Raw genomic sequence first — 23,867 nt, 5'->3', positions numbered from 1 at the left:
ATTTTAAAATAAATGTTTTTGTTAACTAAATCAACTAAACATTAAATGCATAAATTAAACCATTAGCAAACCATCATTATTGGATCTAATGTTAGTCCTAAATAGCTTACAGTCCTTACTGTTATTGAATGTATTAGCAATTGCCTCCTTTACAACTCCAGAAACTTTTGTAGCATCTGAATCTTCTGTGAGTTAGATGGCACCTCTTGTCCATGTCTGCTTAAGCAGAGTTATCTGTTCTATAATAAATACCCCACAGCAGACAACCACAAAATATATTTTCAGAGTGTTCCTGCCTGAGTTTCCAGCTGAAAATAGCAAGTGGGTTATCAACAACTAACATAACAGTAACAGCTACCTTCCTCATCCGAGGAATGTCTATGGCAAGAAAAATACCCTAACAGCAGAAGGAATCCAATCACAATACATTCCTTGAAGAGATCAAAGAATTAAAAGACTTCATCATCCCCTTCCCAGTTTAGAAAACTATGAAAGTTGATTAAAATCAGCATTAATCAGTCTTAGGTAAAACTTGAAATAAATCCTCTTCACTGAGGATGGCAAGTTTTAAGAAGTAGCACCTCAGTAGTCTTTTATACATCTTAAGAATTGACTTCCTTTAAGAATCCATGAAAGTCCAGGGATACTATGTTTTACCCAGGAGAGAGCAAGGAGTCAGAAGAACTTTTCCAGGTCCAGATGAAGAAGAGGCAAGCCCTTCTAGTAAAGGTTCTCTGCTTTCATGTTTGTCTGTTACATACTACACTGTCTATTACAGACTACAATACTAACACGTTATGAGAACATCCCTACTCTAAAGGTAAGAACATGCTTGTTTTCTTCAAAGCTGTCAAAAATGCCCGATACACATCACCTCAGATCCACACCCGGGAAGACACAGCTTTCCTTTCTGGCTGGGATCAGCATCTTCTGGTTTACAGGCCCAGTTTGTTATCTGATGTAATGACTAGCCTTCAATGAACAAAAACTATGTAAGCTTCTGCCTTACAGAGTTAAACTGCCTGCCTTATTTAATACTAATCTCTTTAGCACGACAGCTGCAGAAGGCAGAGAAGACACTTCACTGTCAATGTGAACAGCACTATTGCTAATCCTTTTCCATATCAAGCAGGGAAAGGAATTTAGAATCTAGAGCTGCAGAAGATCATGCATGAGAACTGACATGCAAAAACACAGAAGATATATCGGAAAAGGAAAATTTTGCAGGAAAACTGTTTTAAATGCCATAAAAGTAGTAGCCTTAAAACGTGAGGAAATGTGCTCAAAAAAGGTATGACAGAGAATCAGTCATGAAAAAAAATGAATAGCAGTAGTTAAAATTCTAGATCAGTTCCTAAAACATGCAGACAATCCCTACTCATTGGGAAGACTTTCTATTATATTAGGAATCTTCCTTCATGTGGCTGGAAGTATGAAATCCTAAGTATGTCTTAGGTCTCCTGGTTTTCCACAAACCTAGGTGACGGGCACATAGCTTCTTTCTCTAAGGGGTGCTACAACGTGATGTCTACTTAATTCAAAGAAACTATTTTTATTACCATTTATTACATTTCTTTCCATGAACAGCACTATACTTACTGAGCTCTTGACAGAGATATCCAGCTGTGTAGCCTCAACTTCTTCAGAAATTCAAGATGCTTTCTTATTTCTAAAATAACCACATACATGGTTATTGATGGAACCATAACTCGTCAATTAATTACAAAAGAGACAAAAGGTAAGACAGTGCAATAAAAGCCATAACAGCTCCTCACCAGGGTTTTCGGAATCACATTCATGCTGGAGAACTCTGAAATCCTTGTCTTCAGTTTGTGATGGTTGCTGGGTCACTTCTTCAGTGGCTGAAATATAGTAATCTAGGTCTTCTGCTTGTTTTTTTCTGTCTTCCTCTTCTTTAAGCATTTTCATAACAGCTGCTTCCTCTTTGTCACTGGTCTCATCCTCCTCATCACTGTCACTTGTAATCACACTCTTTTTATCTTCCTTTGTTGGAATGAAGCCTATTTCCTCACTGTCGAGACAGTCACTATCGTTGTCATCATCACTAGTATTCTCATTTGCATCATCATGAACAAATTTCTTGGAATAACGTGCAGAATCCATCAGAGATCTTGATTCTGGCACTCAAAAAAAAGAAAACTCTAAGTAATCAAGAGATAACTTTCAGGAGATATGGTATGCTCCAGGGCTTAAATTAACTACCTCACAATCACACTTGAATAAAATTTTAAGAAAAATCAGAAAGCATTTTCTCAACATCCCTGTGAGGCATATTTTCATTTCAAATCAATAAATATTTTGTGAACTATAAGGAAAATATCAGCTTTTATCTTTAAGTTTACTAAAGAGAAGCATTACTTACCTGCTTTCTTAAAACCTTTCTTAAAAAACTAACAAAAGAAACTAAAGTGCAACCTCCGTTTTTCAGATTTCACGAACTCAAAACTCAGCTGCAATTTTCACTCTGATCTTCATCTCGCATTGAACTCCTAGCAAATGAAGTTGCAGAAAAAAAATATAAATTTCCATTATCTACTTATAAAATACCGAACAGATAGTGTGTATATTACAGTGGTATGCTTAATATAACTTTACAGTGTAACTTTAATACCTATTTTCATGAAACATAAGCTATTTATATACATACAGCTACACAAAGTCACCTTTTGTGTACCTGCATTTGTACTTTTTGTCAAGGCAGCAATAAACCTGGGACTTTTCTCCATTCTCTTACATAATAAAACTGAAGAAGCTGTATCAAAGGCTTCAGAACACCCTTCTGGGATGAACCATGTATTTTTGCATGCTGAAGTTGTTGTTTACCTCAAAAATGGCCATCACTACTTCAGCAAGCTCCTGAGCAAGCCTGATTTTCCATAACTGACAATGGAAAGTCAGCCGCTATCAGAGAAAGCATAACTGTATCTGCACATACTCACATATGGACTGCTATATTGCCTTTCCAAAAAAAAAAAAAAAAAATTAAAAAAAAGACTGAAATACTTTGCTACTTGGATGCTTTTCTGCAGGGCACACAGTGACATCTGAGGTGCCTGGGGCTGTGGTGTGGGCAGAGACAAGCGGGTGGCTTTGACACCCTGCCAGCACTCCTGTTGGCCCTCCACCCTGGAAGGTGTTCCCTAGCTGCCGCAAAAGTCAGAGACGTTCCCCTGCGTGCTGTCCAGCCACCTCCTCCAGACCTGAACCAACTGCACCCCTAACGCAAACCCCAGCCCCAGCACCATGCCCAAACCCAACCCCAGCCCCCCAAGACCTACACCCAACCCTAGCCCAAACTCCAATCCCAGTCTCAGCCCCAAACCCTAGCCCAACCACAACTTTTAACAAAGCCCCGGCCGGACGGTACCTGCCGCCGCCGCCCGCTCCGGTACCCCGGCTCCGCCGGGCCCGGCATTTAAGGCGGCAGCAGGTGCAGCGCCGGCCGCCGCCCAGCCCGGCCCGGCCCGGCCCAGCCCGGCCGCTTTCGGTTTCCATTCCCGGCGGGGCCCGGCAGCTACTCCGGGTTTCGTTTCCGAGGTGCCGGCGAAACCGTGCCCCTGAACGAGACACAGGAAGGCACCGTCGGTATCTCATCGCTTCCATTCCAGTCGGCTTTTCTGTCACGCTGGCTCCAGCTCACCGTCCAAGGTCCATTAAGCCTGCGTTGGTTAAGGATCTCGTTAATGCAGGCAGCGTGGCCGGTGAAGAAAACGTTAATTCCTATTTCTGTCCCTTTGTTCACCATGATCTGTACTTCTACCAGCCTGCTTTCTTGGAGTAGGAAATTCCATATAAAAATAAACTAAGATATATATTTTACACAACTTCTGAGCGTTTCCAGCAAATCCTTTAGCAGGAACAGTACCGGACCTCTGTCACGTAATTTAAAATAGCGAAGCCTCAGTTAGCAAGGGAACCTGTGCACCCAAATACTGGGCAAACAATATTTAGGAAAACAGAGTTTACTCAGATTGTCTTGGTGAGAAGTGCAAATCCCTTAGGTCAGATCCTTGTGCAGGTTACAGGACAGAACATGGCTGGGGTTACCTACATAAGGCGGATCCTCATGGATCCAGGTAGGGTTTCGACACCCTCCCTGGTGGGCAGTTGACACGTAATAGTTTCCAGGTAAGCAGATCAGAGGTTTCTTCCACATTTGCATTTCCTTAACATGTACAAAGATTCCAGAAACTCAGGAGAACAGTATCCTTTACAGCCCAGTAGCACACCCACAGTGCTCCAGAATCACAGAATCACCATGGTTGGAAGGGACCTCTGAGATCATCGAGTCCTAGCTTAAAAAAAAAAAAACCAAACCAAAAAACCCCACAAAACAACACCCCACCACATCACACCCACCCACAAACCAACAATCTCAGTCACTAGATCATGCCCTGAAGAGCCACTTCTACACGTTTCTTAAATACCTCCAGGGATGGTGACGCCACCACCTCCCTGGGCAGGCTCTTCCAGTGCCTGACCACCCTCTCAGTAAAGTAATTCTTCCTAAGATCTAATCTAAACCTCCCCTGCTGCAACTTCTGGCCATTTCCTCTGGTCCTGTCATTATTCCCTTGAGAGAAGGACCCACCTCTCTACAACCTCCTTTCAGGTATTTGTAGAGGGCAATGAGGTCTCCCCTCAGCCTCCTCTTCTCCAAACTAAACACGCCCAGTACCCTCAGCCTCTCCTTGTATGACTTGTTCTCTAGACCCCTCATCAGCTTGGTGGCTCTCCTCTGGACACACTCCAGCAGCTCAATGTCCTTCCTGTAGTGAGGGGCCCAGAACTGAACACAGTACTCAAGGTGAGGCCTCACCAGTGCCAAGTACAGAGGCACGATGACTTCCCTACTCCTGCTGGCCACACTATTCCTGATACAGGCCAGGATGCCGTTGGCCTTCTTGGCCACCTGGGCACACTGCTGGCTCACGTTAAGCCGACAGTCAACCAACACTCCTAGGTCTTTTTCTGCTGGGCAGCTTTCCAGCCACTCTGCCCCAAGGCTGTAGCGTTGCCTGGGGTTGTTGTGACCAAAATGCAGGACCCGGCACTTGGCCTTATTAAACCTCATCCCATTGGCCTTGGCCCATTGATCCAGTCTGTCCAGATCCCTCTGTAGAGCCTTCCGACCCTCAAGCAGTTCAACACTCCCACCTAGTTTGGTGCCATCTGCAAACTTACTGAGGGTGCAGTCAATCCCCTTATCTAGATCATCAATAAAGATATCAAACAAGATTGGCCCCAAAACTGAGCCCTGAGGGACACCACTGGTGACCGGTGGCCAACCGGATTTTGCCCCACTAATCACAGCTCTCTGGGCACAGTCATCCAGCCAGTTTTCTATCCAGTGAAGAGTACACTTGTCTATGCCATGATTCACCAGTTTCTCCAGAAGAATGTCATGGAGGACGGTGTCAAAGGCCTTACCAAAGTCCAAAGTCCAGAATATCAGAATCATTTTGTTTTGCTAGCTAAGATAAACACCTGCTCTCTCTTCTCAGCACACTTCCTTTTTCTTTTTGTAGGTAGCAATCTGGAAAATAATTGAAACTCTTTATTTCCTGTCCTCAAATTAAATGGGAGATAATCTTCAGCCCAATGCTTCAACAGATTTTTAATATAACTTTGGATAATGCATTTCGGTTAAAAAAAAATGTATTTTAAGTTTGCTATTCACCTGATTAAAAGGCAGATCAGACACCTTACTTTCCTGAGGAAGCTGGTGCCACCTACATGAAAACATATTTAAGAAAGAGCAAAACCATCACTCTTGCAGAGTACTGAGGAAGCGGTAAACACCGCGCTCGTAGTGGGGGGGGGGGGGGGGGGGGGGGGGGGGGAAGTGATAAACACTAGTCCCCCCACAGATTGCCCTACACTGGAACAGGTGGAATATGCCTTGAAAGAACCACAGGCTGTGGAAAACCCACACTGGAGCAGGTTTATCCTGAAGGACTACAGCTTGTGGAGATGACTCATACAGGGGAAGGGGTCAAGAAAAACTATTATGTCCTGACTAACCCCCACAAGCCTCATGCCCCGTGTACCGCTCAGGGGATGGGGAGGGATAGAGGAGTCAAGAATGAAGGAGGAAGTTGACTTGGAAAAAGGGAAGAGTGGGGGGAAGGTGGTGTTTAAAATTTTATTTTTTGTTTCTTACTACCAAAAGCTGTTTCAATTGTCAATAAATTGAATTACTTCTCCCCAAATTGAGTCTGGTTTTCTTGTGATGCTAACTGGTAAGCAGTCTCCCTGTCTTTGTGTTGACCCACAAGCTTTTCCACCCTATTTTGTCCCCCATCCTGTTCAGGAAAAGTAGTGACAGAAGAGCTGGGTGAGCATCTGGCAGTTGGCAAGGTCAACCCACCACTCTTTTAGATGTCTCTACATAATGCATGAAGCAAAGAAGGGGTACAGACAGATGCTTGACATAAGGATCCAAGAGAGTCATTCTTTCAAGCATGAATCAGAGTGCCTAAAATCATGGAGCAGTTGGCAGTAACCACCTAGTATAGAAAACAGCTGCAAAAATTTCAACTTGAGACATCTTATGAAGGGGAAATCCAAACTGTAACTGCTCAGCAATGGTAATTGGAGGCTGAGGAATGACATGTGTGTGTGGATGTCTGAGTGCCAGCAACTGGCATCAGCCCATGGGTCACAGAGGTCTGTGTGTTTGGAACCAGGAGTGAGGGTATGTAAGTCAGTGTGTAATCCCTACTGACTATCAAGCTAGACATGCCAGCAAGCACATGAAGTGGCCTGGAAGTCAGGTATGCACATCTCTAAGGGTGAGACCCTGGAGGAACTGGCTACTAGGTGGTCCAGGTCAAATGCTGGCAAGACCCTAAGGTCTCAGGCTCAGCTATGAGACTTGTTTCCATGGGCATGTGACTGCCTGTGCAGGAGGCAACTGGAAAGAGCCAGGATCTTCACTGCCAGCCACTGTAGCAAATTTTTCTCTGAGTTGGTTGATCTAAGTGGCCAGCTATGTTTATATATATGTGTTGTATATATGTTTGTTTGTATACCTGATGGGGATATGTGTTCAGCCCTTCTACTCGCAAGACAAAATATTTTCCTAGAAAGTAAATCTGATATATACCATCAAACTTTTCCGGTATAAAATCTGTTGATCATCACTGAATTGCACTTGGCTATAGAAGAAGAGATGAAGAATCTGACATTGAATAGAAAAGTGTTCTTCATAAAATAAGAATGTCTTTCTCATGTGGCTGTTTTGAAATTAGATTCTCTACATGTTTGTCGATCATATGAATATCCTCAAAATCAGTAATAAAACACAATCTACAGAATTTCACATGCGTTTCCAGAAATACATCCATTCTGGCTAAGAAGTGTGTCCTTATAAACCTTTTAATTACATACTTTGACACTTTCTACATGAGCTTATAATAGCTGCATAAGCAATTATCATAACTTCCAGATGACCATGCAAAAGGTGAAATAGCTGTTCTTACATTATTGCAAACCATTAAGTAAGATGCCAGTTTTGCATCAGTGAATTAGTTATCTAAGAAGTCTAAACAGAACTAACATAAAATGCAAGTGTAGCCGTATTTACACACACAAACATCACATGCATCATAAGTATTGACCCTTGTCATTCTGTTCTTTGCTTCAGAGCCTCTTTCCCGGGCTCTGGGGGCCAGCTACAAAACTTACATTACACCATTTATAGGGCAGAAAAAATTAACTTTGGTGTCAGACACGTGCAATTTAAGTCCTAATGAAAGTTCACCAAGATTTGGGCTAAATTCTATCCTTAGATAGAATATAATTGTACCAATTCAGCATAGATTATTTCTAACAGCCTACTGAAATATCTGATTCCTCCTCATCAAGCACACGGACTAACCACAGTGAAGATGCCTTACTCTTTCTTTTGGTCTCATTATTATCACAGAAGAATACTGTCATAGTGAGGCAAACACAGGAACAGCAGTTAAATGCTTATTGGTGCACTGGGTGGGGACACAATATGCAAACATGTTTTGATTAGAGAAAGAACCACCAGAGTAAGAGTACAAGCCTGATATTATACAAGATTGCATTTTCCCACACACAAACAGTCCTCCAAATCTTCCTGCAATTCATACAGTAGTTTTTTTGAAGTTACACTCTGCTTATAAAAAGTAGAATATTTACCTACCAATTTATAAAATGGGAAGCAAATACTCGTTTCCTATCAGCCATTCTAGAAGCTGAATGTAGGAACTGTCAGTAGGACTGTCAGTAGGAACTGACCAAAGTTCTCCTCCATTTTCCTGTTTAACTCATTTAATGCAGCAGCAAAATCTTCTGGGAGATCACTATGAATTACCTAGAGAAAAACACAATTTACATTTACGTTTCTGAGCAGCTGGAAGAAAACATGAAATGCTATAATCAAATTGAATACTGTAATTGAAGTTGATTATGATACAGCCACAACAATCGTCAGTGCAGCTACTGGGGAGCAGGGCCACTCCTAGATAGCAGCCAAGCTGGCAGTGTAGGGCAGGGACAGAGTCCCACCACACCCACATGAACAGGGAAGAGCAGTGACAGCAAAGAGCCCCATCAACAGCCCAGACACCATCGGGCAAAGTAATAAGCCAAGGTCAACCCAAGAGCCCCACACAGTAACTCAGGAGCAGGGCTAAGACAAGCTAGCTGCAAAAGGACAGAGCTTAAATGGAGCCCTGTGGCTGGGGGAAGAGGAAGACTGCAGGTGATGCTGGTCAAGGCAATTAACACCAATTAGTACACTCAAGTCCCCAACAGTATCTGAGCTCAGGCTGAATTAGTTTTCAAACAAGGTTCAGTATCTGTGTATTAACTTCTAAGAATCAAAGCTGACATAAGGCTAAGAGCCATGTATTTAGCAGTTTTGAAGCACAGAATTTCAAAGCAAATCAATTCATTAGCTTCAGGATTTTGCAGACAATTTATCTTTTATTTTGTACTCTCTCTGGACTTCACTCTTGAAGATGTGATTTGGTACCTTCCTCAGGTTGCTAAAAAGATTATTTTAGAAAATGTGAGTGCGTTGTAGAAATACTCTTTCAGAGAGGTCATATGTTTGCAAAGTACTTAGATGCATTTAAGGGGTCAAATTATATGGTTTACAGCTGAGAATATATTCTGAATCATCAGTTATGAATATGGTTGCTGTCACACTGACACTGTCAGTGAGAAAGTTGAATATTTCCTGTCAGATTTCCAACCATCATGTATTGTCATGTAGTTCATCTCTATTTGCTTTCCTTCATCATAACCTTTAACACACTGTTAAAATGCAATGGTAGTGTTAGGGTGGTGGTATTAGACTCTACTGTATAACTGATAATGTTATGCTGAAAAGGAAATACAGCATTAAGCTTAAGCTTATTTGATAAAGATGTCAAATAAAGCACATGAAGGGGGAGAGGTGGGTAAGCAGGGGTGGGGGGGAGTAAAGGGCAAATTAGTAAATATTTAATCTCTATTCATCATTCAGCATTTTTGGTGCAAACGAAGTACATGGAAAGGGAAGTACATGGAAAATTTTGGGCCTGAACAGCACAACTGGAAATCTTTTGGACAGTAAGAGCCATGACAACCAGTGTAGCTAGATGTGCAGCAATAAAAGCTAAATGGCATAACGTATTCAAAAAAGGAATTGACCCTGCAAAGAACTTTGCATGCATAGATATTTGTGCCCAGATAGTATGTTGAGGTCACAAGAGGGTCAAAGCAGAAATAATCCATTTGGTTATAAAAAAAAAATAATTACAAAGACTTACCTCTTTCATAAAAAAAATGCACAGAAAACAAAAAGTATAATTTTAACATCTCTAAGGCTTTTGGTTGTTTGAAGGACATAAATGAATGCTTCAGCAGTCACAAAATCTTTGATAGAAAAATACGTTATATAGTCTATCTTTAAAAAGTCTAAACAGATCATCTGCTCGTAATTAGCTGTTAGTTTTACAGTGATGATTTTGAGATGTCTGGGAAAAAGAAAGTGAAAAATTGGGAAGGACGGTTTTTTTCCCCCTCTTCTCTTTCAATTTGGAGCTGGAAATATTATTCTGCCAACAAAAATAAGATGTGAACCATGGTAAAGCTATTTCTTCTAGCTTAGTAGAGACCACTCTATTTTCTTCCTTAGCATTACAGCCTTCTCCCCTCCATAATTCTGAACAAGTAACAGAAGATATTTCTCCTGATTAGAGCTCTCCGTGACAACTTTAAGTAAATAATAGAAAGAAAATGGGCATATTACAGAGAATACAGAATAGAGAAATAAAAATACAACCATTTTTTTACCACTTAATGTATTAGGAATGCTATTTTTTATCTATTTACTGAAAACAGGATGCATATTTTTCAACATGCCAAAAATAATACATAGATTTAACATCTTTATTTAAGATTTTAAAAAATATGTTTAGCTACAAGATACAGAACCCATTCTCAAAATGAGGAATAAAACTATATCATATACCTTTGCTTTTGCATCTGCCTCATCATCAGCTTTGGCAAAAAACAGCAGGAGCCTCAATACCAATGTAATACTCAGTGGAAACTGCCCTTTCAGCTGGAGTACACTGGATTTTACAAATTTTCTTGTTCTGGCTGGTGGAATGTTATAGAAAATCGTATTTCCCAGTACATCCAGTCCATGCTGACATCTGAATTAAGAGTTCAAAAATATGATTTTATTTCATTTTTCTATCCTAGCAAATCATAATTTCAGTAATATTCAGGACTATGTCTTAAAGCGAATTCTGTTGTCAGAAGAGTAAAGAGACTGAGGTGGAAAAAGAAAATAAAGAAGTGTTTAAGTGAACTGAACTATACCTTCATTAGACTTGTATTAGATGTATTGATATCATGCTGTCTCAGATGAAAACATTTTTAAATCAGTGCATTCCACATCTTTTCTGACCCTTAGACAGCTACTTCAGCTCTGGTCATTCGGGATGCAAGTTGGTAAAAAGAGAGATTTCAGAGATGTGAAAATCTTGTGTTGTGCAACTTCCCTCCATGTGATTATTTTACTGTGAGGTGCCTTGTGCTGTAATTAAATTAAACGTTTCAAAATGGTCAGTTGAGAGAAAAGTGGAGGCAAACCAGTCAGTGCCCCTATTCAGACTATATTTTAAGCTACACAGAGTAGGCATACACAACCATACTCAGCTGTTAAGTGAAGAAAGCATAAAAAAGTATGCCAGGTACTTTCATTTCATTTTTTTTCAAATAATTTAGTTCTGCCACTTTCACAAGCTGATAATTTATAAAGAATCAGTATTGGAGTTGTGAAGTGTAAATGGAGTTTGAATGCTGTTACTGGAGTAACAGGACTTTACATACTGTAATTGTAAAGTATAAAAGGTTTTTTAAAGTGCTACTTATTCTTCTAGTGTTTATGGCAGAACACAGTCCTTTGTTTCTCCTCCTCTCTGTTCATGTACTTTTTATCAGGTGACCACATCCAACGTAAAGGCTTTAAATGCTTGGGTTTTGTGATTTACAGATCCATTTATCCATGCCTGATTTTATTTCTAACCATCTATTTCTACATTCTGTCCTGCCTCTGTGATATACAGGAAAAATGTCAGTTTCAGCACTATATGGCAAAACTAATGAACCCAACTGCCAACCCATTTCTTTCCCAATTTGTGGCACAATTGAAACCACCATCGTTCTCCAAATCACTGTAGTCTGCAGTTATCCCTATTCTATTTGTCCTACACATTTAAGCCAAATCTAAATTATGCTGCATTATGATTCATTAGTGATGAAACTATAGGTGAATTTCACAAACTGCTACAAAAGACAATGAACACACTCAAGCATTCTACATACATGGCATAGTTTTACCAAAAAGATGAGATTTTTCAGCAAGTTTTAACATTTCTTTGTAAGTGTTCTTTTTTTTTTTTCCTTCCTATTTATTAGCTTTAGTAACTATCTTCATTCAACTACATAGGCCTTAAGAATGGGGGAAAAAAATCCTCCATCAATTATAACACAGAGTAAGACTTTCTCCTACTCACCTGTCTCCACCAGGATGCTTCCCTGCTGCTTATACTTAGTGCTGCTAAACCACCACTGAAAGACAACACAGGCAGCAGTAGCTGGGAACGGTCAGAGCAGACTGAAGGACACATAGGAAGAGAAAGGAGACAGAGAGCATAGGCAGTGGATTAGACCTCCTGAGGTTTAAGGACCACAGTCCTCCATGAGGAGGAATATTTTTAAAATGTAAATGTATTTTAAAAGAAACTAATATTTGAATTAAAGCTATTTCAGTTTCCCCCACTTACCCAATTTAACACTGTATGTGTTATTTACTGTCTTGGTAGTTTTCTGTTTTCTGCTTCTGCTTTTTTTGAAGCTGCCAACAAACTGGAGATTTCTTCTTTGCTCTCAGCATGTTGCCAGCATCTCTTTACATTCTGTAAGCTTCTAAAAAAAAAAAAAAAACAAAACACTAAAATGCAATGCATTGTATTATTTTCCTAACAGATTTAATTAGCTATTGAAGCTTGGCAAACTCTTCAAAACAGCAACAACAAGAATAAAATGCACTAGTAAAAGGGTATGATTTTATGTCACTAAGGAACACATTTTTAATTTCAATTTGTCTAACAGCCATTGGGTGGCAGACAAAGAACAGTATGTAAATGGCCTGCTGCGGGCCGAAGAGATTCCCTCATTTATGCAGGAATTTATCTACGTATTTATCTAATTTCTGGGCTGGAATTCTACATCTTCCAGCTGGCACTTCAATAAAATAGTTTCAAGTGCTAAATCAGTGTACACATGCATTCCTCAGTGAGACAGCTGTGATGCTAGTAAGAGTATATTTGCCCTACAATGTCAGCCCTTGTCCAACAGTGTTAGTTTTTGTAGTTCTTTGGAAGTTCAAAATTTAGAAGTAAAACTTTTTAAAACTGATAAATCCACAAGTTTGAATAATCATATTTTTTAAAATAATTGAAATAATTATTACCTGACAGTTAAGAGCATCATGGTGAAAATTCCATCTAAAACCACTACTCACTGCTAGGCCACCTGGCACTCTTTTATCAAATTGATTACAAATTAGTTGCCCATACTGCGTTAACAAGAGCCTAATTTTTGAAGAAATGCAGTACTTCAGTAATAAGTAAACAAAAACAAGAGATTAAAAAGAGTAAATAAAGATCTTGGTTCATCATATTTCAGATGACACAATATCTGGAGTGTCCGATATGTCGGTGTCATGCTGTGTGGGTGACTGAGCACTGGCACAGGTTGCCCAGGGAGCTTGTGGAGTCTCCCTCCTTGGAGTTACTGTAGTTGGCCCTGCTTGAGCAGGGGGTTGGACCAGGTGATCGCCAGAGGTCCCCTCCAGCCCCAACAACTCTGTCATTCTGCGACCTTGTTATACCTCTGTAATTACAACAGTATACTACTGTATACTAAAGTCAATTCAAAATACAGTTTCTAGTGATTAAGGATGTAGTATGATAGAAAGCAACTCAGCATGTGAAGTATATCAGAAAATAATGATGACAGAATGTTTATACTGAATGCAAGAAAGATTGCACAAGATCAGATTAGCCACGTTATAGAGGCCATATTAAACTTTCAAAAAACAGGAACCAGTGATTCTCACAGATGTCCCAACGTATACAGAAATTGGCAAATGCAATAGATCATTGAATCATAGAATGGTTAGAGTTGGAAGGGACCTTAAAGATCACTGAGTTCCAACCCTCCTGCCCTGGGCGGGGGGTTCCAGATGTACTTGGAAACAAAAATGTATGGATATTCTGACTGCAAATGTGTGACATGCATTTTCCCCTGGTCTCCCATATCATTCCAGACTTCCAGCCCTGTAAACCTTAAGAGACACCTGCTGATCTGGGTTAAATAGTTACTTATGTCAGCCCACCCCTAACTCTTGTCACTGCCTCATTGCTGGGTGTTACCCTCCCAGTTACTGTACATTAACTGATGATAAGCTCACCTTTATCTGTTAGGCGATCCAGCTTGAAAACAAAACAAAAAGCTGCCATAAAAAGCTAGTATGTTCAAGAAAGGCTACTGCAAGCTGTTTATCATTTCCTTTCATTCCTGGAGAACGTATCAGTGGGCTCATTAAAATAGCTCAAAATGAGGAGCATCAGCAGTCCCAAACTGAATGGGTTGTCGGTCTGGCAACTGCAAAATAGCAACGCTCACCTGATGCAGCCCCTGGCTGACACTACAGAGGGACAGTACTAGGCAGAAGAGAGGCCATTACACCCAGTGGAGGCACACCTCACTCATGGACCTCTGTGCACCTTATTGTTCACCATGTGAAGAACACATGTTCATCATTGCTGCTTTGAATTTAGTGGAAACAGAAATGAAGTAAGATATGCAAGCTTTCCATAATAAAAACATCCTCAAAGAGCACAATATGGGTCTATTGTGTGCCTTAGCAGGTTTAAAGCATTCTTTCCTCTTCTGTTACTCAGCTGGCCCAACATAACCTGCAATATACCTGTTATGAAAAACTATTTCTTTCAAAACTCAGCTGATGCCAAACTCATGAATTACTGTAATACTTGTGAATACCGGAATAGAAAAATCCTCAAATACAGAATCTGACTCTCCCACAAACTAGTTCCCTTGAAATCATCTGAGCTGCACACAAAACTCTGTTAGCTGTTAGTATGAAAACAATGTGTGCCATTACTATAGGCAAAGTTTATTAGGATGTTCTTCTCCAGTCTTCATAGAGTTAATTCTTGCCATCCCCTCCAAAGAGACCATGAAAATAAGTACACTTACCTTTATCTAGGGATTGTTCTTTCCACAGTTGAAAACCAACATTCAAACCAGACATTTCTGCAGTACATTTCACAGAATTACTTTGACATGTTTCCAGGAAATCTTTTAACTTATTTATTCCATATTCCAATTTCTGTTTAATTCGGTTGTCAATGCAAAGGTTTTTCCATTGTTTCTGATCTTTTTTTTTTCCTCTTAATCTTTCATCTTTTTCTGCTTTTCTTCAATGATTTTTTTTTGTTTTCTACCAATAAATTAAACTATATATAAAGTATTTGCAACATTTTAGTTAAAAAATACTAAATGTCTTCCATAAATTCCATGTTCATTGCTTTATAAATTTGATTTACATTTTGCATTTTCTCTCACATAAATTATTTTCAAAACAAAATCACAGTCAGTGCATACACCACTAGTAGTAACCCAGTGGTAATGAAATATTTTCACATACAGTGAAGAAAACCTGTCCAAGGACGAAGCAATTTGAAGGCTCTGAGAACTCTTAAATCTTTGATCTGAATAAATGACACATCTGTACTTTATCATACATACAAGTAGGCTAATAAACAAAGACGAAATGGCAGTGGTATTCAACTGAGTACCTCACATATACATACTAAATGAAATCTTTTTTTCTAATATTTTATTCAAACTTTTTGAAAAATTAATTCATTTTCACTCTATATAAGCTACTATACAAAATTTTAATGGTATTTAAAATAAACAACCTTTGTAAAAGAATGATATTCACCACTTATTGCTAACTAAACTGTCTAATAATAATAATACCTGAAACATCGATTCCCTCATATGCCTTTGCCATTCCTCTGCCCTGTGCTAATATTTCGTGTATTAGCCAAGAAAGAAAACAATTGTTGTACACACATTAGTGTGAATGACCCTGCTTCTAGGCCTCTATTACCCATAAGAAATGCTCAGAAAAGATGTGAGGACTGCAAGCTCAATAAAGGACCAGTACCAATCCTTTATTATCACTATGCATCACTAAACAAACAGCAGATTGAAAAGATTTGTCACAAAGTCTTGCATTTCTTACAATGCAACATTTTTGAGGAATTGGGAGTCTGAATGTATTAAGTAACAATCACTCACATGCCAGTGTAGTAGGTAGAACCTAAGAACCAAAGTAAACTTCTTACACACATATATCATATGATGAGACACCATTCCATTCAACATACATCTGTGCAATTCTGAAAGTGAAATTTTTGAAAACCTTAGCAAAACATCACAACATGATGCAATCATATTCAAGTACCCCTCTACTCCATGATGCACCATACAAGAATAACATTAAGGCTGCAAAGCCAAACATTCAGAAATCAGATACAGACAAGATGAAGTCTGCCTGCAGAAAGAAAGCGAGAGCATATAGGAACTTAGAACAGAAATGGATAAACTAGGTTTATTTCCCTCTGTCTTGTTCTTTCACAAGTACTACAAAATGTAAGCCGTATGCAGCCTCTATGACACCTTAGCAGTGAGGCAACTGACTGTACAAATGTGCAGTGTGCTTTCGAAGCTGTTACATTTAGGAACTTGAAAGCCTTGTGCAAAGACATGCTTCTGTACGCGAAAGGCATCACCTCCTACTTCACTTACAACTGACCAAAAATTAAGGTATTTGGTTAAAACCAACATTTCCTAAGTCATAAACTGTTACCTATCCATATAGAATGCTGGTGAAGTATAATAACAATTACATCTGCTCTAATAATAAGGAAATTCTTAGAATAAAAGCTCTGTAATACTTAAAAAAAAAATAGTTTTGATTGAAATACCTTCCTCAAAAAATATGAAAGTTTGATCAATAAACACAAAAGAGAATTACCTTCTTAGCTGGATTTTTGAAATCTTTTTTGTTAAACTCATTGACTGTCAATATCTGCTCTATTTCCTCTCTCTGAGAAAATGTATTTTAAAATTCTCTGCTGTCACTTTTATTTTCTCCATGATCCTCAAAAGATAATAATTTTTCTTTACAGCTTTTAGCTGTGAGATTGTCATTATCATTTCCATTTTGAAAACAAATTGTCATAACTGTCACCTTTCAGTTTATATATGCTTTTTAGACAGAATTGTTCTATCTCCATGTATTACATCTTCTGGGTATCTCTAAGCAAAAAAATATTCTTATAAGCTTTATTAGTTAAATAACTGCATAAATGAAGTCAATAGAACTTTGAAAGATGAAAGTTATCTACTGTTATAAGTTTTGGTAAATCATATTTACTAATTTACTTCAGAGTTCAAAGTCAATGGACACCAGCATAGTCTCTGCCATCCCTTCTGTGCAACTCCCCAAACTGCAAACAGTCTCTTTCATACCAGTACAAGTGCCCAGGAAAATAAAGAGCGTCAAAACTGGCTATATAGGAAACTCTCTAGGCTTCACTGCTTGCTGGACTATTGCATCATCCATTCAACTTGCAGAAGAGAATTCTTGGTCAAACATATCTACATGTCTGCAAAGGAGAGACAGTGACTTTTCTGGGCTTCTTGAAATAGTTGACTCTGTGACTAAATACTCACAGACGGCATGTCCCAAGAGAAAGCTTTAAAATCCAGTTCCCAAGACTGACTCATAAGATTGCTTTCAATTTAGGACTTAAAATGTATACTCCAGAATAATTCCATTAAAAATAGAGAGAAGAATGCCGTAATGGCTTATTTGCATCGAAATTATATACCCTCTGATCACAAAACTGTGCAATATATTCTCATACAGTCAGTACAATTACCTCAAAATAATAAAAGTTTTGTCTGAACTAATTCCTTGACATTGTGTATTTGCATATTGTAGATGTACATGTGTATGTATTTTTTCAAATATATACATAATTATTACACCAATTCCATATAAAATATATCTAATTTCTCCTCTAAAAATGTTTCTATTAACATTTTTATTCTATCTCTCCAGCCCATTTGGATTATTTGAGGATTTGGGGGTGGCAACAAAGTGGATCAAGCAGCTTGTTGTTTGGTTTGTTTTGTTTAGAGCATGACCCTCCCTCCCTCTTTTGTTACGTAAAGTCAATGTAGATTGATTGGTTCTATTGGATCCTAAGTTGCACACCAGATCTGTCTCTATTTCTGCCTGTACCACCTGTGCAACAATACGGTTACTACTATTGCAAAAAGTTTTTGAATAACAGATTTATTACCTAACTTCTGTGGGTTATAGTCAGGTTTTACTCTTGCTCAAATTTCAAAGCAAATAATATATGTATGAGATGGCATCTTAGAATTTCAGAGCCTTCTGTGAAAGCATCACAAAAAAATGCCCATCTTTCATCTGTGGATTCTTTGGATCCAGTCAAACTTTGGTGACAAAGCCAGAAAATGCATTCTAAGCAGTCTGATGGTGTTGTTTCTAGTAATCCACTTGGGTGAATCATTGTTTCAGTGGCTCCTTAATCTGCCTCACTGACAGCTTTTAACTCTCATACATATACTTGCATCATCGTTAAAGGGTGGTTGTCTTGGCTCTTCAGGCCTGCTTCCTCCCAGGTCCCATTCTTCCTCTGACTGGTTAAATATTTTGCATGATTATCATTTCACCATTTACATTTCACCTTTCAAAGAGAGTTAACTAGTTCACTAATCACTCACAGACTCCCTTTTCTAGACTAATACCACCAGCCTCATGTAAGGACCAGAAAACTGCTGCAAAAAGTATCACTGAAACTCAAATGACCCTCATTCAACAGCTATGGAATACGTGAATTTATAATACCTCCAGGTGGCTGCATACTTTGCCTCTTTATCTTGATTCTAACCAAAGTATCAAACAAAACAGGAAGGGAGGTGTGCATAGCTTATCATGCATTTTTTGTGTCTGTCGGTGAGTAGAACCTGTCATATTTTATCTAGTATATATTTTTACACAGCGTTTTTTCACTGACCTCTTTGTGTACTCAATTCAGCTCTGCAAATTATTTTTTTTCCCCCAGGAACGTTCACTGTTTAGGAAAAGGAAAAGGCTTGATCCTGCCTATATGGAGAACATGTTAAACAGCTTGTTTTACTTTAAAACCTTGGACCTTCTTTTTTCCAGTCCATCAATGACAAAACACGAAGACTGTACACCAATAATGTTTAGCAATTGGGTCTGAAGCTGTAACGTCTAGAGAGAAATGTACTTATAATACTCTGTCACTATCCAATCTCTGTCAATACTCTGTCAAAATTCAAACTGTTAATTTGTCAGAACCAGTGGATACAATTTGGGGGTCCAAGCTCTATAAATTGGCTCCAAAATTACGAAATACAAGGATTCTCAGTGCCGCCACACAAGTTTTCATTGCCACTGAAAGGGTCCAGCTTTCTCCCAAGTTTTGTGGCTTACTTTGTTGTTCATAAAAGCACCTATTTTTAAAAAAGAATTTGTTTGCTACATGGTTTATCTGTAAAATTAAATTATTAATTTATAATGGCATAATACGTTTCTATTTGAAGGACATAGGCTTTTTAAACATAAAACGTATTTGTAAAGCACATAGAACACTTCACCCTGGAAGAAAAAAATACCTGGTGTTAGTTTTAAGCCACTTAACATGTGCTATGATAGAATATGCCACTCCCAAATTGTAAACACAGGTGGTTGCATTTTCAAGCAACATTATTCAGTGCTTTGACTGACCTCTTTTCATTTCACATCAGAAAGAAAGGAAAAATTCTGTTATATTTTTACGTGATACAGCCCATCATAAAACAAAAGTAAGTTGCCATTGCTTGTCCATATGATATTCACCACGTCTGGAATATTTCTGCCACCACCTTTTTCAGCACCTGTCTCTTGGCCAATCAGAAAAAAGCAAAAGGCCTGAAGCCTCTCCAACTCCATGGAAACTCTTTCCAAAAATACTCCCAAGCTAAGTGTCTCCCTAATAGAAGCTAGTGACTGACAAATCTCTCAGCAGTTCATTCCATATCGCCAGCTGTGTTTTAACTTCTTTTTTTTTTAAAATTTAGTCCTACTGAGGTTAACAGTGGAAGTAATCAGCTGTTCAGTGTTCCTTCTTCAGCATTTGTTCCTCTTTCCAGAAGTATGGATGTCACATTCTTGCACATTTGTCTTTGTTTAGCACTATGACTTCTGGCAGCAATACACAGCTGTCTACCCTTATCTTCCACCAGACATGTTTTTAGGTGGCAGGCGGAGGCTTCCTACAGACTGCAGGAATACATGTGGCAGAACCAAAAGACAGCTTGCAATAACTGTTAAAAAGGTAAAGTAATGTAAAACTGTATTATGATAAAAGGAAAAGAGAAGTAAATATTTATTTTCCTCGAGATCAGCATTTCACAGTTTGTTGAAAGAGGCACATTCCTTTTTCAAAGTTAATCCCCTTGTAAAGAAAGAGGCTTTAATCTGGTATTGAACTTCAGCGCTGTCTGTGCCTGCTCAGATCAAACACATTTCACATGCTAAGAAGGAATCTGAGTACGAGACTGGCTGTGAATATAAACATGTAAAATATGCACTATAAGCTCGCAGCTAAAATTAATCCAATGGAGATCATTTTCCTTATGAAGAGGAAAGCCTAACTGAGCTGCATTGACAAAGGCTTAGTATATACAACATTAAAAGATGTCATGTGATGCTATAAAGCATTTTTCTCACGGCCAAGCTGTGAAAGTTTTATGATATGCATAAGAGCAAACAGTTTTTATTAAAAAAAAAAAAAAAAATCAGATTTGTTTGAGATATGTTTTTTACAGAGGTACCCAGGTAACAGGTAATGTGAGCGGGTCTGAAGTACATATTTAAGCTGGAGTTCCATACTACACAGGGCTTAGAGGAATGGATAACTTTTCAGATATGGTACAGGGAGTGATAATGAGTGTAATTAATTTACAAAATAAAATAAATGGCAAAGCCACATGAATATGACTAACATTTACAGAATACAGGATAAAATCAACTTAGAAGAATAACAGTTGAAGTAGGTAAGTTAAATTAAACTAGACAAAATTACAGCCAATGTCTTTAATGTGGACTCCTTAAAAGAAAACTCTTGATTTTAAGAACCACACTAGTGTTAATTCTGCTTTGCACAGTCTGGAAAATTAAATTAACTACCTAACACTTAATGTTTGCTTTTCTTCTTTCTAACAGTATACAAAGTATCAGTCTGTTTACCATACACTGTTACTTTCATGACACAGATTTTCCACTAGTGTTTCAGTTATAATTTCTTTCTTTAGACAATTACATAGGACTACGTTGAGCTGATACATTACAAAACTGCTTAGAGTTGTTATCATATATATTCTTATCATATGATATTTCATATCATATCATCTGAAATCTTTACATGCTAAACTATTCAATCTCAATCACATTCCCATGTGCTACACTGTAAAATGTTATCCTTGCTTTCTCTACCCTTGTGAGATTGCATCAGTCATATCTTCTGTAACTTTCACTCCTTTCCCATGTTTCTTAATTCAACAAAAAATTGGTTTCTTGGGGGTTTTTTGGGTTTTAACAACATCTGCTGTATTATAGGCTTGCTTAAATTCTTACTTGTATACATTCACAAATGCTAGAACCCGGAATAGCCTACTTAAACCACAGAGATTGTCAATTCCAGTTTGTTGACACCTCATTCATTGACCTTTAATGCTACAATATGCCTTAAATATTTACATCTAGGCCTTCCGCACAGACGTGAGCCTAGCCTGTACAGATTTTCACGGAATTTTATTACAAAAAAATATCAGTACCTGTGAATCAGACCGTCTATTCTCGTGTCTATTCTGAAGAGGAATTTCAGTGAGAAAGGCGTCAAGAGTGCAGGGCCTAATCTCCGTGCTGGCCCTGGCCCCAGAGTTTGGCGGTACGCTCCACAGCGGCACGGCCCGGCGGCCGAGCCCGCCCCGTGGGCCTCCGCCGCCCCACCGCGCCCTACCGGTCCGCCCCAGCCAAAAGGGGCGGCAGGCTCCCCTCCCGCTCCCTGCGGAGCATTCCCCCTCACACGGAGGGATTGCCAGGCTCCCTTTCCCACCTGAGGTAGCCGCTCTCGTCGGATCCGCCCACCTCGTCACCTCCGGCCCTCAGCTGGCGGCCATCACCCGCCTCGCTTCCCCCACGCCGACCACCCTTCCGGCCCTTTTCCCTCAGCCCTCACCCGCCCTCCTCCCTCAAGGCCTCACCGTGGGCCCCTCAGCTTGCACGTGGGTCTGTGGGAGGACCAGCTTAAAAAGACGCAAGGCAGGCTCAGAAACGAGTGTGTTTAACAGCGTCGTGAACCTTGAAGGAGTTTGTTGGACACCAGAGCCTGTGAAAAAGCAAAAGGGCTGCCAGACTGGCAGGCTCAGGGGGCTGGGTGATGGCCCAGGCTACTGCCAGCTCCCAGGTAACTTGGGCAGGGACATCTTTGCCCCCGGCACAGTGTTTATTGGTGTGGGTGAATGGCTTAGCACTACCTTTCTTCACCTTAGTGCTAAATCCTGTGAGGATGTGGTGTGCTTCACGGCCCCGGATTCAAAAGTGCACATGGGCACAAATTGCTAACAAATTTCCTGTGAAATTTAAGGGGTGTTGAAGACACCATTTACCCACGAGTTCAGTTTTTATCTGAGTGGTGAATAATACATTAAAAACCATGGCATTTTGAGAGACAAAAGTATTACAGGTGTTCTAGGAGCCGTGAAGTAAGGGAAGCTGAATTGCAGGCTTCTCAGTCTGAGGCCGGTTGTTTCAGCAAGGCCTTGGATACTGTAGAGGTTGCACTGAGAAGCCTTCGTCTGTTTCCCGGTTTAAGAAACAATGTTACTTCTTTGTGAGTTACTTTGTGAGTTAGCCTTCCTCTCCACATTAGGGTTTCATTTCCTACTCACAGCTGTGGTAAGGCTGGAAAGTTGTGATGTTTTTGTTTATTGAACTGTTGTTAATTGCAACCCTTCAGTTACATTGTTCATGAAGGGTCATGAAGGGTCAAAGAAGGGTGTGAATTTTTACTCTTCTTTTGACAGTTTAATTTTAACAAGGAGAGGAAAGCAAAAAAACCAAAGCTACATACAGTATCAAACTACAGCAAGGCAGTGACCCAGTATGTTTAAGCACCAGTATTTATTTTTTTTTAAACTTTCAGAGGTAGAAAAAACATATGTTAGTGAATCAATAACTGGAGGATTCTGCATCATCTAGTAAAGGGGTTTGTGTCTGTCTCTGCTACTCGAAGTAGAAGTAGCTCTTAAAGATTCTTATTTGCAGTTTCCAAACAGACTGGTGTTTGGACTTTGGGTCTTGGAAAGGAGACTTCCTATCTACTTGGTTTTTATCCTGTTGCTATTTAGAGTAAGATACAGAATAGTAGGAACCATAACAGAGGTTTTCTTTCTTAGATAAGTACACAAGTTAGTAGGGGAAAAGAGCCATGCTTGTTATTAAATTTTGGTTTTAGACCAATTAACAATGAAAATCTTTTGCATCGTGTAACGTCATCAGATGGAGTGGAAAGCTTGTACAACCAGAATAGCTTTATAGTTTGTGACATGGGTGTTTGAATGACTCAGGCTGACTGGTAATAGAAGCTATTATTAAAGTTTCAAGAGACCAGTCTAGCTATACTCCATCAAATCTATGGGTGGTGAAAAGTATTCTCACTCTGGAGCTCTGTTCATCAGTTGAACTTGCCACAATACTGCAATGGGAATGGAGGGAGTATATCAGGTGTAATAGCCTTTATCTTCATTGTATGTTATTATTAATTTTTACATTTTACATGTAAATGTTGAATTATTACATCATTGCATATTATTGCATGTGTTTATCTTTCAAAATGTGTGATTGTTCCAAAATTTTAGTCCATCTGGTATATGTTTATAGTGATCTACTGTTGTCTACCACCTTTGGAAAGGAGCATCCACATTATTTTTGCAATTAAAATGGAAGATACTGATCAAATATTAAGTAGGGTTCCAAAAGATTCAGCACAGGTCAAAAGATTAGGAAAATTTGTTCATGGCTAACTATAGCTGTATAAAACCTT

The 23,867-nt window shown here is 39.2% G+C and overlaps 1 protein-coding gene across 1 annotated transcript in view; it reads right to left on the bottom strand.

Moving 5' to 3' along the window:
* The window catches only part of DDX60 (DEAD (Asp-Glu-Ala-Asp) box polypeptide 60), a 48,197-nt gene extending 45,801 nt beyond the window's left edge, over positions 1-2,396 (bottom strand). The window contains exons 1-3 of the mRNA XM_014943233.1: positions 2,384-2,396; positions 1,776-2,144; positions 1,600-1,669 (exon numbers count right to left, since the gene is read on the bottom strand). Coding sequence (XP_014798719.1) covers positions 1,600-1,669; positions 1,776-2,124 — 419 coding nt within the window. The 5' untranslated portion in view covers positions 2,125-2,144; positions 2,384-2,396. The remainder of the gene's footprint in view (positions 1-1,599; positions 1,670-1,775; positions 2,145-2,383) is intronic.
* Positions 2,397-23,867: the final 21,471 nt, after the last annotated feature.

The sequence above is a fragment of the Calidris pugnax genome, unplaced genomic scaffold (assembly GCF_001431845.1).
Source record: "Calidris pugnax isolate Ruff unplaced genomic scaffold, ASM143184v1 scaffold15, whole genome shotgun sequence".
In the NCBI taxonomy this organism is placed as follows: Eukaryota; Metazoa; Chordata; class Aves; order Charadriiformes; family Scolopacidae; genus Calidris; species Calidris pugnax.
The sequence above is the reverse complement of the archived record's forward strand: the minus strand, read 5'-3'. Positions and strand labels throughout refer to the sequence as shown.